Genomic DNA, 19,920 nt, shown 5'->3' with positions numbered 1-19,920 from the left:
AAAGATTAGAAGACTATATCTTTTATATTTTCATACAGTAAACATTAAATAAATATAGTACAGTATTTTTTATATAAAAAAAATATAGGTATTCTTATTATTCTTTTCAAAGTTATATGGAATGCTTAAAAAACGTAAAGCCCTTTGCAATTAAAGAAGTTTACAGAAGCCCAATTAAAGCTCTAAAATAGTTATAGTATTCTTCAAAGTGGCTTGCAAGTGATCAATACAGAGTTTAATTCAAGATTTTGTTTAGGTTACCTCCGATTTTAATGACATAGTAAAAGCTTTCTTTTATGAAAAATATCAATGAACCAAAAGAACACAAACATATATAGTGGCATATTCATTTGAAGGCATGATCAGCATGCAGCATGCAGCATTCAGCATCAAGTAGCAGCTGAAACAAACTGGAGAAGCTCTTGACTGCATTCAAACTTGGCCATATCATTTTCAGTGAGGGTAACCCATGCCTCTATTCCATCGCCAAATCTTGTGTCTATCAAAGTAACACAGTTCCTAATAGGCATTGTTATTGTACAAACTTTTACTGGCTTTCCCAATCCAAAGTCGATCTCATAAAATGGAAATCTTGCCAAACTACTAAAGGTATAAACTTCAACTCCTTCTCCTCCTAATAAAGCTAGTTCTCTTAGTTCTCTAAGTGGTTCTATACCCTTTTCAAACCCATCTTCTCCTTGCAATTCAGTCACGTAATCATTGTCAATTCTGCGTATTGATTCTCGAATAAGACCCACTAATTCCTGTAGTTTCACGTCTTTCTTGAATTCGAGATATGGTGCTACAGCTAGCCGCCAAAGATTACCTATGGAGTGCCCTGGCAATGGTGGACGCATTCTTTCCCTTATGTTCACTAAATGCGTAGCAATAGAACATGGGATTGTATCTTGCTCTGATATTGATCTTTTCACTTCCATTGCTGATCTCCAAATAAGTGCTGTCACAGCTTCCACACGCGTAGGGTTTATCTTCTCACTAACGCCATTTGCATCAATATTGGCTTTTAGATTAGCCAACTTTTTCCAATCAAATTCGAATCTCTTAGTCATTATTTTCTCATTTCTAATAACCATATTACAATGTTTCATCATATCCATACCCTTAGGTGGGAATATCATAGCCGAATCGAGCCGAGGAGAAGAAAAAGCTTGATGATCATCATCACTACCAGTTGCAGTTGCTGATGAAGCCCAAGAACTGATAAAAGAAGCCATGGTTGCACCATCAGCAATTTTGTGAGAAACGCACACACCAATTCCAACACCACCACACTCAAAAACATTGACTTGAACACCAGTGGTTACTCTAATTTCCCCATCAACCGCGGCATCGTAAGGATCAAAAGGGAAAAGTTGACACAGCATATTAGTTTCTGGGTTCTTGACAATCTTTGAGAGCGCAACATTAACTTTAGCCTCAAGAAAGAGAGCACCTTCGTCATTACAATCAATAGAATTCAGGTTTTCTTTCAGTTTACCAGAAAAAGGGTAGAAGTGAACAAGAGTTTGAGACAGTGACTTCTTTAACTTGTCTGCTACTGCAGAGAAGCAATTTTCATTAACAAAATCAGTTGAAGAATAAAGAAGAAGGATTGGGGCATAAGATGGAGGAGCTAACTCATCCAGAAGACATATTTTAAAGTCTTTAAGATGAATAGGAGTTGGAGATGATGGCTTTATCATTTCTCTGGAGATGATCTCAACCTTCATTTGGTGCGCTTTTCAATCTAAATTGTGCTGTAATTAAAGCTTTGCTCTTGTTATTTTCAATTTTCCATGTTTCTGTATTTATAGTGTAACTTTCGATATAGAAATTGGCGTTTCTTTTAATTAGATATCAAATTTTGCACTTACTGAAGATCAAATTACATACCTATAAATGAATTACGTTAAATATTTATGAGAATTAATACTTATGGGAATGTTTCAAGTCTTCAAAGATCTTTTTATTTAAAAACTAAATAATAATAATAATAATAAAATTATATACAAGAAACAAAATAATTTTCTTCTCCCTCTAGTATTTAGGATCATTATTTAAATGAAATTATATACAAGAAAAAGAAAATAATAGATCTTCAATTAAATAATCAAATTTTAATTTCTAGTGTCTGTCTTGAGTTATCATTTCCAGATAGCAACCTCTAGTCTCTATTTATTAAACTCTAATAAATTAAAAAAAAAATAGAAGAAATAATAATGTTTTAATTTTTAGTTCTGAATATATTTTCTCTTACTATAAAAACAGTTATTTTGCAATATTTTCAATTTATTATTAGTTTAGTAATTTTCATTTTCGGGCCCTCTTATTTGTTCACAATATTCTAACTAAAAAGTTAATTCATAATTTATCAAAAAAGACAAAAATAAAATGTAATAAATTGCTATAAAAGCAAAAAAAAAAAAATTCATTAAAATGAGGAAAAAGTATTTACTAAAATAATGAATGAACATAAGGAAACAAAATCCTATACACAAGGAAGCAGTGTCCAAGGAATGCAATAACAGCAGGTTCAAACATCCCATCGAATTGTTGAACACTATTAGTAACATGTTTCCTTGACATAAGGACACTCAATATAGTGCTTCTATTTCAACTTCAAGAAATTTAAAAAAATTCTTAATTTAGTATATAGTTTAAAAGTTATAAATTTATTTATAATAAAAAATTATTATGTAATATATTTCATTTCTTGAATTGAAATATTAGCTCATTTTGTAATGTAAGTTGCCAAGTGTACCTTATAAAATACTTTTAGATTTAATGTCAGTATTTTATTTTTATACAATTAAAAAAACATGCAGTCAAGACTGAAAATCCTATCTCGAAGAATGAAAGTAAAAATTGAAAATAGATTAAAGTATATAATAATAACAATAGAAGATATATAAAAGATGATAAGGAATGAAAAAGAAATTTTAAGAAAAAAAAGCAGAAAATAAACTATTTTTCAATGTTAACAATAATCATTTAGTCTTCTTTGTTTAATTAATTCGTTTTAAATAATTAACTCACAATTTAACAAAAAAAGATGAACAGAATTTACAGGTGCTAAAACTGGTAATTTCATTAGTAAGGGACAAATTGCAGCATTTCTCAAATTCTATTCTCTCTTTTGTGTATAATCATAGAGACAAGCTACAAAATTGGGCATCAGGGGAGAAGTAACAATTACAACAAAGGGTGTGTTTCCTTACTATTCAAACCTCAAACTTCAAGCAAAATAAATATACAGAGCAAATGAATGAGTTTTCAGAAGAACCCATTTGAAGATCTACATTTTAATTATTTGTTTCTGGATCTATAGAATGTGAATGAATCCTGTCTCCTTTCTTATTTTCATTCATCCTCTAATTCTTATGACCATAAATAACACCATTGTAGTAATACAAAGAAAATATATTAAAAAAAAAACTGCATTTTATCATTCACATACTTTACTTGTATTAAAATTTTTCTATTTATATTTAAATAGTATCAATTTTTTAATTTATTTTCTTTTAATAATACACTTATTACTTATGTTACAATGGATGGTATCCAATGGAGACTCACATAAAGTTAAATTTCTATACTAGTTAAGAATTCATCAATACTCGATAGCCCCCACCTAGACCGCTATCATACTCAATAAGCGAACCACCATTCCACATGGAAATAACTAACATTTTTTTTATAAATACATACCTACAACACAAATGAAAGACAAAAATTAATTCAAACTTTAAACATTATTCCTAAAGTTCCTAGTTAACACAAATTATATTGTTGTTATTCTACATTCTTAGTGATGTCAGTACTCATTGGAATTTCGGTGATTTTTTACTAATGTGACAATCGAAAGTTCATTTAAGCATATGACCCTAATTAACACATCAATAAATAACCACCCGATATTCTAATAGGTACCATTAATTGAATCACAAATAATGAATATGGTACTAAAAAAAAAATAATAATAAAACTTTGATACCCATTGTATATAGGTTTAATTGCCAAAAAAATCCTAAACTTTGCACTTGTTATCAAATCTAGCACATAGTATTTAAATTTTCAATTTTAACATCATACTTTAACATGATTTTAACTTTAGCATTTAATAAAATTATCTGTCAAATCTGCTAGCTTGATGCGAATTTCGAGAACAACAAAAAGAACCGAGTCAATATTAGAGTTGTTAATTCGTTCCATTATTAAAATATTATCATTTAAGTACATAAATTAATGTTTTTTCTTTTATTAATTTTGGAGTTTCATTAATCTTATGTGCTTAAACGATAATATTTTAATAGTGATGGTGCTGACTCAATTCCTCATTTTTATTATTGTTGCCGGAGTGCACGCTATGTTAATAAATTTTGTTGATAATTTTACCGGAGGTTAAAATCAAAATCAATGTTAAAGTTTGATACTAAAATTGAAAATTTGAACAGTTCATGCTAGATTTGATAATAAGTGCAAAGTATAGAATTTTTTGGCAATTAAGCCTTGTATGTATTCATTAAAAGTTTCATAATATATTTATATATTAGGCTTAAATTGGCAAAATAATCATAAATTTTAAAAATTTTATCAAATCTAGCATATAGTTTTTAAAATTTCAATTTCAGCATCATACTTTAATATTGATTTCAATTTTAGCTTTTGGTGATTATTAACCAAATTTTTTGACGTGGCATAAACTCTAGCGGCAACAAAAATACTGAGGAACTAAGTTAGCATTCCTATTACCCGTTTAAGCACATTAGAAAAATAAAGTTTCAAAGTGAAGAAAATAAAATAAATTAATTTTATGTGTTTAAATGATAATATTTTAATAACGAGATGTGTAAATAATTTTAATATTGACTTGACTCGTTTTTATTATCGTTGGAATTCATGCCATATTAGCAAACTTGGTTGAAAATTACACTGAAAATTAGAATTGAAATCAATATCAAACTATAATGCTGAAATTTAAAATTTAAAATTATGTATTATATTTATTAACAAGTCCAAAATTCAGGGTATTTTTGGCAATTAAGTCTTTATATTATTGACATTAATCAATTAAAGATTCAGATTCAGGTTATTATTATTATTATAAAATAAGTATGGATCGAGTGTTTTTATTGGAAATGTATTATTTCTATTTATATTTTATAATTTCAAAGTATGATTTTAATTTCTTACACAAGAATTTATTCGATAATAGACTATGAGTCGGATTTAATTTTATTAGAGATTTTATATTATTAAGGAATAATATATTAGTCTAACCAACTAAGTGATTAGTTCTAGTCATTTTGGTATTGGTCAGATCTAAGCTCAAAACCTATTTGTTTGACTTTAATATCCTCTCATTTATTTAACTTTAATTTAATTAAATCAATTCAATTTATAATATGGTATTAGTACAGGTTTAATTTTTCGGCTTTCCATCTCGATGTTCAGTTCCAGTGGCATGGTATGCCTTTCAATTCAATCTTAAATTTTTAGAAGAAGAATTTCAATTTTAAGTAACAACTGGACGTCAAATTAAATCCCAGTTACAAATGTTAGATATTATTATTAAAAAAATAAGAGATACCAACAATTTAGAAGGATGAAAATCTAACTAACCAAATGACTAGTTGTAGTTATTTTAATATTTATTACGTCTAAGTTCAAAATCTATTTATTTAGCTTTAGTATTCTCTCATTTATTTATTTTTAATTTAATCACACAAATTCAAATTATAATAAATTTATTAATGTGTCATATGGCAAATCTGCACATCACATTTATGCATCAAGTACTATACTGTTATATTTTCAGAATCCTTAGGTCACATTTTGTTTTTTCAATTGAATGTAAGGAATAAAATTCTGCTGGAGCGGGTCTTGGCTATGGACCAAGGGACATGATGAGATGGATTCCACCATGCAAATGGACCCATCTCATGTCTCTTACTCCATTTAGAAAATAAATAAAAATATGAGACTTATAACTGTAATATAGAACCATAATACAGACTTATATAACTGTAATTGCCAATAAATTTGCTAAATCTCATTATATCATTCACTTTTTTGAATTCTACAAAGCATGGCAGATTTTCCTTGCAATTATTCTGCTAACTAATATTAACCCAATATTTGAGAATTTAATAGAGAGAGGTAAAGAAAATAAGCTTCAAAAATATTTCTCTTTTTCTTTTCACCCTTTTATTTATTTTCACTCTTATTTAAAGGAGTAAAAAATAAATAATAAATTTCATCTTTTATTTTTATTTTTTATTATTATGTTAATATATAAAAAAAAATATAAACAGAAACGTAATTTTCTTTTATTATCTTTTTTCTCTTATTTTTTTTATTTTAAATAAAAGGTAAATTGAACCAATATAGAATTCTTAAATCCGGTTGATTTATAAAATGTATGTATGGTTTGGACCAAATGGTTCTAAAAAAATTTAGGATTTAAGTAAGATTTATGAATTTAGAATTTATAAATTTATAAAGTTTTAACATTTAAATTAAAAAATAAAATACAAATTTTCATTTAGAATAATTTTGGAATAATAAAATTTATTTGAAATAATATTGAAATATTATAAAAAAAATTTATTCGTTTAAAAATGATTAGATTTTTAAAACTTTTCATCTTCTATAAATTTTCTAGAAATATATAAATTTATATTATTTTTTATTTGTTGAAAGATAAATTTAAATTAAATTTATAAAATTCTGAATTTAAAGATTTTCAATTAAACAACCATATAGGAAAAGGGAAGAAGAAGAAGAAGAAGAAGAAGAAGAAGGATTTGAAAGAGAGCAGGCAACCAAAGGACACGTAAATAAGAAATGAAGTAAGGGAGACACCCACCCACCGACTGACCTTCTTGTGCGGGAGAAATTAGCCTGAAACTAATGAAAACAAGGGTGTGAGTGGGTGGGTACTCTAATCTTTTTGAAATTCTGTTTCCGCAGGCACTAATGGCAAAATTACTACATAATTAAACAAACAAGGTTAAGGAAAGGTTGAGGTTATGTCACCCATCATGTGGGGTCCAGGTCACCTTCCCAGTAGTAGGAGATAATACTAAGATGTAATAATAAAGGCTGCAACATCACGTGTGTTTTTTTTTTAAATTGTAATAAATTCCCGTTACCATTTCAAAACCTTCACTTGTTACTTTCCTCCCTTTTGGCTTTGCTTTTTTCAAAATTTCAAATAATTTCTCCAACTTAATAATCTATCTATTCCCTCTCTTAACTTGGAGTGCAAATGAGCCAACTCAATTCAATTCAAATATGTAAAATTATTTAAATTTATCTCATTAATTAAAATTATCGGAAATTTGGTGTACTCTTAATGTACACTTTATTTTTATATTGTGTGCCATGTGTTTGAGTTGAAATTAGTTTTTATTTATTTCAGATTTTTAAGGAAGTCTTTCAATATTATTTTTATTTGAGGTGAATTAAAAAAGATAGCTTCTTGATAAAAATATAATTTTAACAGATCCGTAATTCAAGTGGATCCTGTCACTCAACGTTTAACATTTTCTTATACATCTCATTTCATATATTAAGATCCTCTCACTAATTTCTGGAGTTTCCTTCAACAATGAGTATATAAAGTTATTATTATTATTTGAAAGCTTGAAATTTCTATTATAATAATAATAATACTAAAAAGAATATCAAAATTAACAAGAACACTTTGAAAATAAAATTCTTTTACAAAAAGATACTTGCTTTACTTCTTACTCATGAAACAGAATAATAATAATAATAATTTACAATAATTTAACATGAAAAATCAGTTGGAATATGGATATATCTGTCCACATTGACTTTTTTATTTTTTATTTTTCTACCACTCCATCATTAGCTTTAACCAATTACTGTGAAGTTTGAAATCATATCAAAGACAAACGCTCTACTCATTATTCATGAACAAAATAAAACAATAATAATAAATGTAAAATCTTTCAGATAAATAAGGCAATGTAGATTAGTAAATATATTTATTTATATTACCATGGCTTTTATATTTTTACTTTAATTTGCAGGTCACATTATATTTTTAATCGTGTGATCGTCTGAAATTTAAAATTATATAATTTTTTTTCTATAAATACTTATTATATTTATCTTTTATAAAATAAAAGAAAATAAATATAACAAATTTAAATAAACAAGACAAAACACATCTCTGTTTACAATCAATTTGTCACCTACTTATTAGCTTTAACCAATCATTTTACAATTTGAGATTATATGAATTTGCCTTATAAAAATACTTACTCTCTTTTAACACCCATAAATAATATACATTTGGGAGTCAGAAAGCATATAAATAGTTTTATATACTGAATGTGCTAATGTTTATATATATCTATTTTATTTTTAACAAAAAACTTTAAAATTATATAAAATATGCTGTAAAAAAATACTGGTGCTGCCTGTTATAATTCATAAAGAAAAGGTCAAAAATACAAACATTTGGGATCTGGAAAAAATATGGGAAACATATCCATTTTCTTTTTGTACACTATCCTTAAACAAATCCAACCTGAAAATCTAATTATGAACTCTAAAATGACTAAAATACCCGCTAATCCTCAAACCAAAACGAACAAGTCAAGCAGTCAAACCCGCAGTATCCAGTAATAACCAGAAAATAACAGGGGCAAGAAAGTAAGTTCAGAACAAAAGCCAAAAATGATCTAGATCTCCCTCGTCATCCAGTGATGTATACTAAGCGTGAGATAATATTTAATTACACTCAATTAATTCAAATTAACTCCTACTAATGAACTGTCTTTCACCCTCTTTTAGGCCTAGTCAAACGGTCAATGTTCTTTTTATCTTTTTAATACAAATTTCTATTAAAAAAAAACATTAAGATTGTCTTTTAATTTTTAATTTATTTAATTATTTCCATGGTTGTTTTTTTAAACCTCTGCACTATCCCGCTCACTCTCTCTTTCATTCTCTTCCTAAGCTCTCTTCACTCTTTGCTTTTATTTGGAGCTTAGAAGACAAACACAGGTTCTTTTTGAATCTAAATATCATAATGTTGTTAATTATATGGATCAACATTTTTCATGCTCAAGATTATGTATGTTTTTCTTTTCTTTGTTTTTTTTTTTCCCTGGTTCTTTAACTTTGGTGTTTTATAAGTTATTTGCTTATTTTTTGATTTTAGTTTGATGGGTTAATTTTACTCTTGGAAATTTTGAAGTTTTGTATATGGGTTTTCCATAAAGTTTTGGTTTAAGATATGTTTCCGTTTGGTTGCTCGGAAAATGTGGGATGTGAACGAAAGCTGCATTTTGCTTTTTCTTGTCAAAATTATAAATTATTTGAACCCAGAAAAAGAAAGAAGGAGATTTTCCTTGCTTATTATTGTTCTTTTTCCAGCCTTTGTTTATTTTTGGAAACAGTCGTCCTATATAAAGGTAACATGGATACAAAAAAAAAAAAAAAAAGAAAAAGAAAAAATTGGTACGAAGAATTCTATGTTTGGAAATATAAATTCGAAAATTTTCTTGAATGAGGTTACAACAGGGAAATCTTGAAGTCTTGGAACCAAATTTCATTTTGTTAAAATCTCAAGCTTCGGATATCAATTTGTTTCTTTTTTTTGCTTATGGAAATTGGGTTGTTTCATTTTCTTGATTTTCATCTTCATGAAAAGATTATTTCCCAATGTTTCAGGGTTTATAAGTGAATTTTTCTGATTCTACATCTCATTGCTCGACATTTTCAAATTTTCTGATGCGGTAATGCTTGTTTCAAAGAGAAAATTCTCTCGCGAAGAATGTACTTTTGGGTAACAATGGTGATTTTAAAATGAACTGTAGATGCATGGATGACCTTGACATTGGAGTGATTTGATGATCTTTCCAAGAAAATTTATCCATGGAAATGTGAATCTTTTTTCAAATTGATCTGTAAAGATCCAAAGATTTGATGATATTTCGAGTATGATATACTTCTCGGGCAAAAGATAAAAGAACAGAATATATATTGATGATTTGAAATGAGAAGTTACTACATTTATAAACGCACAAACATAGCAGGTTTTGTCTACTCTTAGACAGGGTTGGTTTGACGTAGAAAATTCCTGCTAGGGCACTTCATATATTTTTGAAGATGAACATGTACTTAGATTTTAGTATCTTATTGCTTGCTCTGATATAATCATATTATTGCAGGTTGCTCTCCTAATCTGACTGTAATGCTTTAGTATTGTTCTCGTCTAAGGCTTGTAAAAATGAAGAAGGAAAATATGATTCCTGTTAATATGGGAGATCATAATGCTCGGATAACACGTGCACGGGCAGCTGCCTTGCGTGCATCTAGCAAGGTGCTGCCTTTGAGGGAAACCAGACAACAAGGGCAGAAGCGGATTTTGCGAGCAAATTCTAAAAGAGCAGCCTTGGATGAGAACAACACCAGTGCTATTGATAATGCAAAGAGGAGAGCAGTGCTTCGGGATGTCACAAATGTTTGCTGTGAGAGTTCTTATAGGAGTTGCTTCAGTGCAGCTAAAATTCAGGTTGATGAGTTATACTTCTTTTCTCTTGATAATATCTATTTTCGTTAAGTAACTTCAATTGTGAATGCTTAAAAGAAAATAGAATTTATATGTAAGCCTCTTATATGGTTGATTTTCCTTACATATTTGAAATGCCTATAGATGCTCCACTATTATTATACACTCTAAACAAAGATGGAGTGAGGCAAAAAATGAAATTGAACTTTTAAAGTACTTTGTACTATGATAATATGATATGTATGATTATACATAATTTGGATCTTAATTTCCCTATGAATCTCCAATTTATTCCCATAGTTCTTGTTACTTCTTCTTCCATTCTCAGCATCCATGAATCTGACTGTTTATCCTTTCAATTACTGATTTACCAGGCTAAGAACGGAAAGCAGGCTAAAAAGGGCCAGCTCAATGTTTCCAAAGTGATTCCTTCGCGTGCTGCAGAACCCCCACGTCTCCAAGCTGACTCAAAGATAAAAGTTTTGCAAGATTCTATAAAAACAGAACCTAAATCAGAAGTTATATCTTCAACTACTTTGGAGAAAGATGAGCATTGTCAGCTAAATAAAGTAAGGGAGTTCGGCACAAGTAACCATTGGGTTCCAAAACCATGTTCCAGAGTGCCATCACAACTCTGCAGTCCTGCAAATCAATGTATGCCATCTTTTTGCATTTCAACACTTCAAAAGATGACAACCTTAATAACTTGGTTGAATGCCAACGTTTTAGAAACAAACAAGTGCATTTTTTGGTGTGAGGTTTATGATCCTAGTTCAAGATGTATTAACATTTGTCGTTTACATGTTTTGTTTATTTCCTTTACACCTGCTTTTTATGTTAATTAGATTTCAATGAAGTGAAATTCATGATAGTAGTGAAATAGCTGTTTTGTGAGACTATCCAGTTCAGGAGCAGTTATTCAGTAAATAGCTCAAATTGTTAAATGGCTAGTAGGGAGTACTAAATCTTAACTTTCATGAGGAATCTTAAGATATTAAAACAACCACTTTATTGGGGAGAAGAATTCAAGTATCAACAAAGACATGAGATCAACACCCTTATATGCCAATCTGTGAATTAACATTTTTAACTCCTTAAACTTCAAGGTTTTATTTCCAATTAGTCAACCTAGCAATCTTCATGAAAGTTGCACCCTGAAGCCTCAATGCCTATTATGCAAAATGGAATTGAGAAACATGAGACTTAACTTCTTAAGGCTATATGATAATGCAGTTTGCAAACCCAGGTCTTTGGCTATAGCATGTGTCTATGAAACAAAGAGGTGTAAAATGCATTTGGGTTACTGAGGATTAGTAAAGGTTTCTTCAAGTGTGAATGAATGATGGTGTTGTGGGCCACAAATGTTTAAGATGATTATTTTCCTTTTTCTTTTTGTCTTTGTATAGTTGCATGCAGCAAGTAATGATTTTTCTGTCTAAAATGTCTGTAGTGGAGAAACAAAGCCTCATTGGTGGTGGGATGATATCTAGTAATCCAGATGTTAAAGACATTGATTGTGATCACAAGGATCCTCAACTCTGCAGCTCCTATGCTTCGGACATCTATAGCAATTTACGTGTTGCTGAGGTTTGTGCCATTTCCACCACTCTTTGTGCAGGAAAAGAAATTCATGTTTTTTGTTCTTCATATCCCAGAACATTTTTCTGATATAATCATTTATATGTGAATGCAACAGAAAGACAGATAAAGTATTAATCAGGGGAAAGAATGATGAAAGTCTCGAAAGATATTGATAGTTTCTTCTGTTTCATTTCTCTTTTTATACAGCTTGTCCGCAGGACACAGTCTACTTACATGGAAACAATCCAGCGAGATATCACTCAAAGCATGAGAGGGATTCTGATTGATTGGCTTGTGGAGGTCTGTATGTCTTCACCCTAGATTACACTGTTGTTTCTCTATGCTGTCATACTCAAGTGGATTAGTCCTGGTTGCCTTTAAATGATTTGGTTGTCAAAAAAGACTATTCTCTTCAGCAAGAGAGTCAGATTCCACATGAAATCTGAATTCTAATAGAAATTGATATTATTATAACATAATTGAAGTCTTAAAATTCCACATGAAATCTGACTTCCAAAGGAAGTAATTGATACATCAATCCATTTACTGGTTTCAGGTATCAGAGGAATATAAGTTGGTGGCAGATACACTTTATCTCACAGTGTATCTCATAGATTGGTTTCTCTCTCAAAATTACATTGAAAGACAGAGACTTCAACTACTTGGTATTACTTGCATGCTGATTGCCTCGTAAGTTTTCAGATCAATAATAACATTTACTACATTTCTGATGGTGCACCATCCTAAATTATTATCTGATATTCATTCTTTTGTAGTATTCTTGTGTGCTATGTAGATAGTTAAACGAAAAATAAACATGCATTAATATGCTTGGCTGGGACTCGGTGGAATATCAAACTCAGTATAGATATGACTCTCTGCTAGCAATAATTTGAGACAATCTGAGAGGCAATTTACTAATTCAAGCATAAAAAAACCATCTTAATCCAGTTGATTGATTGATATACATTTCCATGTTAAAGATTTGTAGGCTGACTTAAAAGCAAGAAATGATTCTATCGGACAGGAGAGTTCTAAAAAAGTTTAGACTAGAAAAGGAACTCGAAAGTTTATATTATGTCTTCCCTCATATAGACTGATATACATTTGCAAAATAATGGTCCCATTGGTAGGTGCTTAGGTTAAAGCTGTGCTCAAATGCGTTCGTTCGCACATAGCAAATTAGGTTCTTGCCTTTTCTCATATGATGTTAAATTAATTTCCCTCTGTTTGAAGCAAATATGAAGAAATTTGTGCACCACGTGTGGAGGAATTCTGCTTCATTACTGACAACACGTACACACAAGGGGAGGTATGAACAGTTTCTCGGTTCACTGGCATGCTTGTTTCTTGAATTAAAAGTTCTATCCCATTAAGTTTTACATCTTTGCTCTCTTCATACCTATACCTCATCAATGCATTATTTATTAGATTACTAGAAGTGCCTATAAAGAACTAATTAATATTAGTGAACAGTGATCATGTAATATATTTTAAAGTTAAGAAGCTGTTATATAGTTTCTTCAATGTGCATGCTTTATTGCTGGATAACAGTGAGCCATTATAAACAAAAGAAATATAAAGCTAGAAAAAGCAAATAATAGGGTAAGAGCCCTACTGATTCGATATGTACTTGGTCCTCAAGATTCCATATACTAAGAAAAAATCAGTTTGGAGGATGAAAATAGTTACTTTGCTATCTACTTACCTTGATGACAATTTCTGAATGTTAGTAGTCATTTCCATATATGTTGCAATAGTTGTGATTTTTCATTCTGGACGACAATAAATTTGCAGGTGTTAAAGATGGAGAGTCTTGCGTTGAAATATTTCGGCTTTCAATTATTTGCTCCCACTGCCAAAACTTTTCTCAGGTATTACATTATCATTTCACACCTTTATTGTTAAAGATCCAGAAGTCCTGTAAATACTCAGAGGATCTTATGCAAATTTTTGGTTTTCAGGAGATTTCTACGTGCAGCACAGGCTTCTTACAAGGTAATGTGGTTTGAGTACTTCGTGTCATGTCTACACAGTTTTCTGCCAGTCCTTAATCTTGGAGAAGATTTCATATTCATATATTGATGCTAATGTGCAGAGCCCCAGTTATGAACTGGAGTACTTGGCCGATTATCTGGCGGAGCTGACATTGGTTGACTACAGTTTCTTGAACTTCCTCCCCTCAGTCATTGCTGCTTCTGCTGTATTTCTTGCTAGATGGACATTGGATCAGACAAGTCATCCTTGGGTATAAATTCTCCTTCCCATCATCTGTCCATCTACACTGTTTTAGACTCTTGTTTGGAGCCTAATTTTCAGTTTTCTTTCTATCAGAATCCAACATTAGAACACTACACTTCTTATAAAGCATTGGACATTAAAACCACAGTTGTTGCTTTACAAGACCTACAATTAAACACCAACGTGTGTCCTCTGAATGCTATACGCATGAAGTATAGGCAGCAAAAGGTATCAAACAAATATTGCTGAAGTTATTTCTTTATTTGCAATTTATTAGTTGAGCATCAAATGTTGCTCTTAATATATTGTTCAAAAGAAATATCAACTTTCATGGTAATTACATGTGGTTTGGTGTACGATTTCCTTCAGCTGCATAATCAGGCTGTTTTTCTAAATTGCAGTACAAATCAGTAGCTGCTTTGTCTTCTCCAAGACTGCTAGAAACATTATTTTGAAAACAAGTCCACTGGTCTACATTACTCAAGTGGTTGCTAACACAAACACTTCTCAAATGAAGTTTCCTCTGGAGGCTCTGGACGTTGTCAACTCCTTCTTGAGGTTGTACCTGATATCGAGTCATAACCCTCTTTCGTCATTTATATACATTTCTGATCTTCAATTTCCACATAATTTTTTATAGGTTTCAGTACTACTGACCTATGTCATTTTAAGGCCTATATCTGAGAGCAGGTCTGCCATGCCACTAAGCTAAGCTAGGTTTATTGTAACTATCTTTTTCAATATTCTTATCACGTCAACAACCAAAAAGTTTTTGTTAGATTGTAAAGTTAAGAAGACAGAATGTAACCCGTTGGGCGTTTGGCAGCATTGGATCAGTTGTGTCTCTTCTTTGTAACTTTTGCACAGCTGGAGATTATTTTGTTATTTTACTTATTGAACTTTTCTGCTTCTTGGATTTAATTTTATGGGTTACAGTTGCAGAAGGTGCTACCTTGCACACATCTGATAAAAAGAAAAAAAAAATGTTCAATGAGCAAAATCAGGAAACTAAGCTCATAACAGCATACCAGCAAGATATTCATATTCCTGCCAATCACCATAGGATGATAGATATTTTGACTGATTATGATGAAACAGGAGCAGAAAGTGGCTGGAAACAGCAAACAAAGAATCATACAAGTGACCTTTAATCATGAAAATGGAGTTAAACGGATCTTTTTTTTGCTTGTTTGAACCAGTAAAATTACAGAACTTTGACATTTGATTCTGATTTTTGTAAATTATAGAGCCTGATTCGATAACTGCGATATTGTGTCCTTTTTGCAAACTAATGAAGCCTCAGACTGTTCATTGTTTTATTTATCCATCTTTTATGTTTCTTTTTGTATCTTCGCATTTATTCATCGTAAATATTTTTCTTGAACCAATTGATTAGTATCAAATGAGCAAAATAATTATACTTAAAACTAAACCAAGTGTAGAAGTAACAATTATATGTTTGGAAATTACTTGATGATTACAAAAAACGTATAAACTCTGGTATGAAGTTCTCTAGCAAGTGTCTTCACAAACGGGAAACGTTTCTATTATTCTTAAAAGACAGAGGGCAGATTATCATCTGCTGTTTCCTCGACAAATTGTTTGGAAATAATTGAAAGAAGTGAAGCTTAAATAATGAAGTGTCTAGTTCATTGCAAGATTTAACAGGTCCATTTGAGCTACCAAAATAAAGAGAAAACTAAATTTGAACCTTTTAGAGTAAAACTGTAAAAATGCATCTCAATTAAGTTATCTGTTGAATAAGTAGGCTAGTAGTAGGACTCTGCTGACTAGTTACTGATTTCATGCAGGTGAGTAGAGTTTGATTTCAAGTCCTGGAATCATTAAGTCCAGCTATCACTTTTTAGTAATGGGGCTGCACCTTTCACTACAACTAAGCCACCACTGATATCTGTTTGTGTCAATGTTTTTCTGAATAGTCCTTTTAGTTTTTATCTGAGTTGCAAAAATCCACAAGCAGATAGAGGAGAAACTACATAGAATACATTGGTCTCTAACAATACGAAGCCGTAATCACTTGGAAAGTTAAGAATTGGGTGTTAGCATTGTTATATTTAGAGCTGCACTAACACTGTTGTGCAAAGAACACACGATTACATGCTTCTGAATTGCATAAAGCAGTCCTGAAAATTCAAGAGACTGACAGAGACTAGCCAGCATATATAATTAGATGAAATAGAAAATAGTAACATAAAATTATAAATTATGGATCATCATCTTTGAGTTGTCTTCTGTAGTTATTCTCACTTCTGTACTTTATCACAAGCCAATGGTGAATCTGCCTTCTCCTCTTGTTCATTATTAGCCTAGTAAATTAGCATTAAACCAAATTAATGCTTAAGATCAAACTAAATGTAAATTTAGAATAAACGCATACACAAAAAATTTATCGCAATACAAGTCAAATGTTACCCCCTCAACAAGTAGACTTACCTGATTCTGCTCACTAGTTACTGCTCAACAATCGATTTGCAATCCTTCGTAAAAATGATAATCATTGATTTTGAAAACTTTCCTCCAGTCTTTCGCAAGCAAGTGAAAGGCAGGAGTTTCGCGTCTGCGCTTCAGTGTAACACAACGACTACAAGGATTCGAAGTCCTTGATCCCCCACAGTTTGCTGCAGCCCACTAGCTATGATATACTTTTCCAGGAACAGATTGCCATTCTGCACCATGACCAATCCTTTTATTACGTCGATGTCCGCTAAATTTTTTCTGAATAGGTACTGGATGTTTCCAACTTGATATTCATGAATTTGTTTTGGTTTTGGATCAGCCGTTGTTGTTATTCTGCTAATGGGTTTGATTGAATATGAATTGATATATATATGCAGTCTTCATAGGATATGAATGAACATACATGGTCATATGATTTATGCTCCCCCATTTTCCCATGATAATTTATTCTTTAGCAGATCATGCAGAAACTTCATCAGTTATGAACTCTATGAACAGATCATCATGCAGGAAATAACCCTTTCTTTCCTTTTTTTTTTTTTTTGAAAGAACTTGGAATATATGTAACATATCTAGATTGATTTCTAAGATTTGTTATGTTGGTTGAGTCAGGTTTAGGCCATAATTTGAAAGCCTTATTTTACCAGAGTGTTAAACTGATGGGGAATGAGTTCAGAAAGAGAACACATGATGAAATACATTCAAGCTTAGCTCTTCCGCGAGCTAGCTGGATCCATGAACATGTAAACGTAGCAGTTTTATCTTACCTTGATAATTACAATTGATTTTTGCATGTTAGAAGTCCTGACAGGACTCAGGTTCATTAACCTGACTTGCTGAATTGGTTTTAGATCAAGCAAATAACAATTAGTTAGCAGACAAGAAAGAGAGGGAAAGTTATAAGAGAATTAACAGAGCAGAGAAAAGGAAAGAAAGAGAGAAGGAAGTAATTATATTGAGAATTCTGGAAGTCCATTGCTGATTCATATGCTTAGCAGAAAACAGAATCAGTTGCTGAGACATACATAACTAATGTTAACAGATATGCAAACTAATTTCGGACCATGATATTGATGTAGCTAACTATCAACTAATTAATCCACTGCACCTTGAGAGTCATGACAAACCTTATTAACACTTGGAATTTAAGTTCAGTAGCATATATAAATGCAAGAAAACAAATTATTATTGATGGCCTCCTAAAGTTCTGTTCTTCGTTTCTTCATTGCATCATCGTTAATCTTTCTCCTTCTTCTTCTCCTCCTCCTCCTCATCATCATCATAATCTTCATGGTTTGATGAATGAACCTCATTATCAGTCGCTACATTAACCTGGAAAATTAGCATCAAATAGCTGCTAGTTATACAGATAATGGTTAAGTAAGTTTATAAAACAAAATGTGAGCTTCAAATGAAAATGTTGAAGCTGTACCGCAACAATTAATCGCAAGTTACCTGTTGAATAACTAGGTTTACAGAAATTATAATTTAAAGAAATTATAATTTCTTTCCATTCTATTCTATGATAATTTTCAAAATGTATTTTATATTGATAATATTTAAAAGTTTTAAACGATTTGGAATTCACCATTGGGCATGGTCGTAGATCTGCAATTCTTATAATTATACTAATAATTCTGTAGTTGAACAAGAAAAATATATCTTCACGTAGGTTTAATATTTGAACACCTTTGTTATGACAAGTTATCTGTTGCTGTCTTGCACATTAATATTAATAAATCGAAATTAAAATTCAGAATCCTTATTTTATTTAATAGATTAAATCTATGGACCGCACTAATTATATGAGTAGATTTATTATATATTTTAAGCTGCAGTCTAGCATATGACTATATGAAATGAATTTAATACCATAAACTACATAAAAAGATTGACCATCCATCCATTTGAGGTGTCTTCTGAATTTATTGTGGCTTCTTTTATAGTTGATCTGCCTTTTCCTCTTTCTCTTTCTCTTCATTATCAGCCTAGTAAACTAGCACCAAACTAATTAGCTAATAGCTAGACAGTAATTAATGCTTAAGATAAAAGTAGGTGTAAACCTAGAATAAATATATAAAAAAGTATATAATAATTCAAATATTACCTCTTGAATAAGTAAGCTTAGATGATTCTGCTCACTAATTACTGCCCGACAATCAATCCGCTGTCGTGTACCTATGACATTACCCAGCAAACTCCACAAGGATCTAAGAAAGAATAGAATATTTAGATGAAAAATAAAGAAAGAACAAGGGAGAAGGAAAAAGAGAGAGAAAGAGAAAGAATTAGATGAGAGTAGAGAATTTGTATTGATCATTTACTAATCATTGCATTCTTCTCCTATTGGCTATATATATAGCTGCTGCCATAATAGGATAAAATAGTATAACAACTAGAAATGAAGAAAATGTCAAATAGAAATGACAATACAGCTAGCAATTCTCTAACTAACAATAGAATCTTCTCATTGTGAAGGATAGTGGCAGCAATTTTTTCTAGCTAGCTAGATCCATGAATATTATAAATGTATAATGTATAAATCTGAAGTTCTGAACATGGATATATAAAACCCTAATATACCTGACTTGGTGAAGATTGATTGAAGATAACAATTGAGTGGCAGATAAAAATAAGACAGGGACAATAAGAGCAATTGCATGCAGGTAAATTAGCATACGAAAAATCAATTAGCAACATAATTATTATCTTTGATCCAATTTTCAGCCTGTATTGCATTTGCAGGCAAGAGAGTAATTGAAAGGGTCCCCGTTCCATCAACACAATGATTGTGTACTTAATATTGTATATTTTTCTGAGGTGAAGTTTGTTTGTGCCTTTTGAATTCGTTAATAGCTTCTTTCCACTTTTTCTTTTCTGTGATCCCAATTGCTAAGTACGTGAACATACCCTACTGCAAGATTAGATTTATTATTTGGGATTCACGATTTGATTGCTTGTAAATGTAATTCAGAATGTTTGAGAATGTCTCATTAATTTCCAAGAAGTAATCAACTTTTAGTTAAGCTTGTCTGAATATTTGCATAAGCACAGGATTAATTTGAGAA

At 30.7% G+C, this 19,920-nt stretch overlaps 3 protein-coding genes across 8 annotated transcripts; 1 reads left to right on the top strand and 2 right to left on the bottom strand.

The window, feature by feature from the left end:
• LOC8271348 (stemmadenine O-acetyltransferase) lies at positions 1-1,730 on the bottom strand. Its single transcript, XM_002517489.2, has one exon. It carries the CDS (start codon positions 1,728-1,730, stop codon positions 390-392), a length of 1,341 nt encoding a protein of 446 aa, XP_002517535.2. The 3' UTR covers positions 1-389.
• A 7,171-nt stretch (positions 1,731-8,901) lies between these two features.
• LOC8271347 (cyclin-A2-4) lies at positions 8,902-15,295 on the top strand. 4 transcript variants are annotated; one of them, XR_001535101.2, is made up of 13 exons: positions 8,902-9,042; positions 10,212-10,555; positions 10,927-11,206; positions 12,003-12,139; positions 12,341-12,433; positions 12,690-12,823; positions 13,370-13,445; positions 13,931-14,007; positions 14,098-14,131; positions 14,232-14,381; positions 14,468-14,602; positions 14,776-14,932; positions 15,015-15,295. XR_001535101.2 is itself a non-coding variant. In XM_015718293.2 (12 exons), exons 2-12 carry the CDS (start codon positions 10,271-10,273, stop codon positions 14,827-14,829), a joined length of 1,455 nt encoding a protein of 484 aa, XP_015573779.1. In that variant the 5' UTR covers positions 8,902-9,042; positions 10,212-10,270; the 3' UTR covers positions 14,830-15,295. The 4 variants fall into 4 exon arrangements, 3 of the variants coding, with proteins under 3 accessions (XP_015573779.1, XP_015573777.1, XP_015573778.1); XM_015718293.2 differs by having other exon boundaries at positions 14,776-15,295; XM_015718291.3 differs by having other exon boundaries at positions 8,963-9,112; positions 14,776-15,295.
• A 1,147-nt stretch (positions 15,296-16,442) lies between these two features.
• LOC8271346 lies at positions 16,443-19,384 on the bottom strand. Of its 3 annotated transcripts, none has more exons than XR_001535106.3 (4): positions 18,960-19,384; positions 18,725-18,848; positions 16,829-18,184; positions 16,443-16,701 (listed from the first exon to the last, which is right to left on the bottom strand). XR_001535106.3 is itself a non-coding variant. In XM_025157062.2 (2 exons), exons 1-2 carry the CDS (start codon positions 19,170-19,172, stop codon positions 18,089-18,091), a joined length of 309 nt encoding a protein of 102 aa, XP_025012830.1. In that variant the 5' UTR covers positions 19,173-19,292; the 3' UTR covers positions 17,784-18,088. The 3 variants fall into 3 exon arrangements, 1 of the variants encoding a protein (XP_025012830.1); XR_001535105.3 differs by having other exon boundaries at positions 16,445-16,701; positions 18,725-18,840; positions 18,960-19,381; XM_025157062.2 differs by lacking the exons at positions 16,443-16,701; positions 18,725-18,848 and having other exon boundaries at positions 17,784-18,184; positions 18,960-19,292.
• Positions 19,385-19,920: the final 536 nt, after the last annotated feature.

This window comes from Ricinus communis, chromosome 8, assembly GCF_019578655.1.
Source record: "Ricinus communis isolate WT05 ecotype wild-type chromosome 8, ASM1957865v1, whole genome shotgun sequence".
In the NCBI taxonomy this organism is placed as follows: Eukaryota; Viridiplantae; Streptophyta; class Magnoliopsida; order Malpighiales; family Euphorbiaceae; genus Ricinus; species Ricinus communis.
Note: the sequence above shows the minus strand (reverse complement) of the source record. Positions and strands in the feature narration are given on the sequence as shown.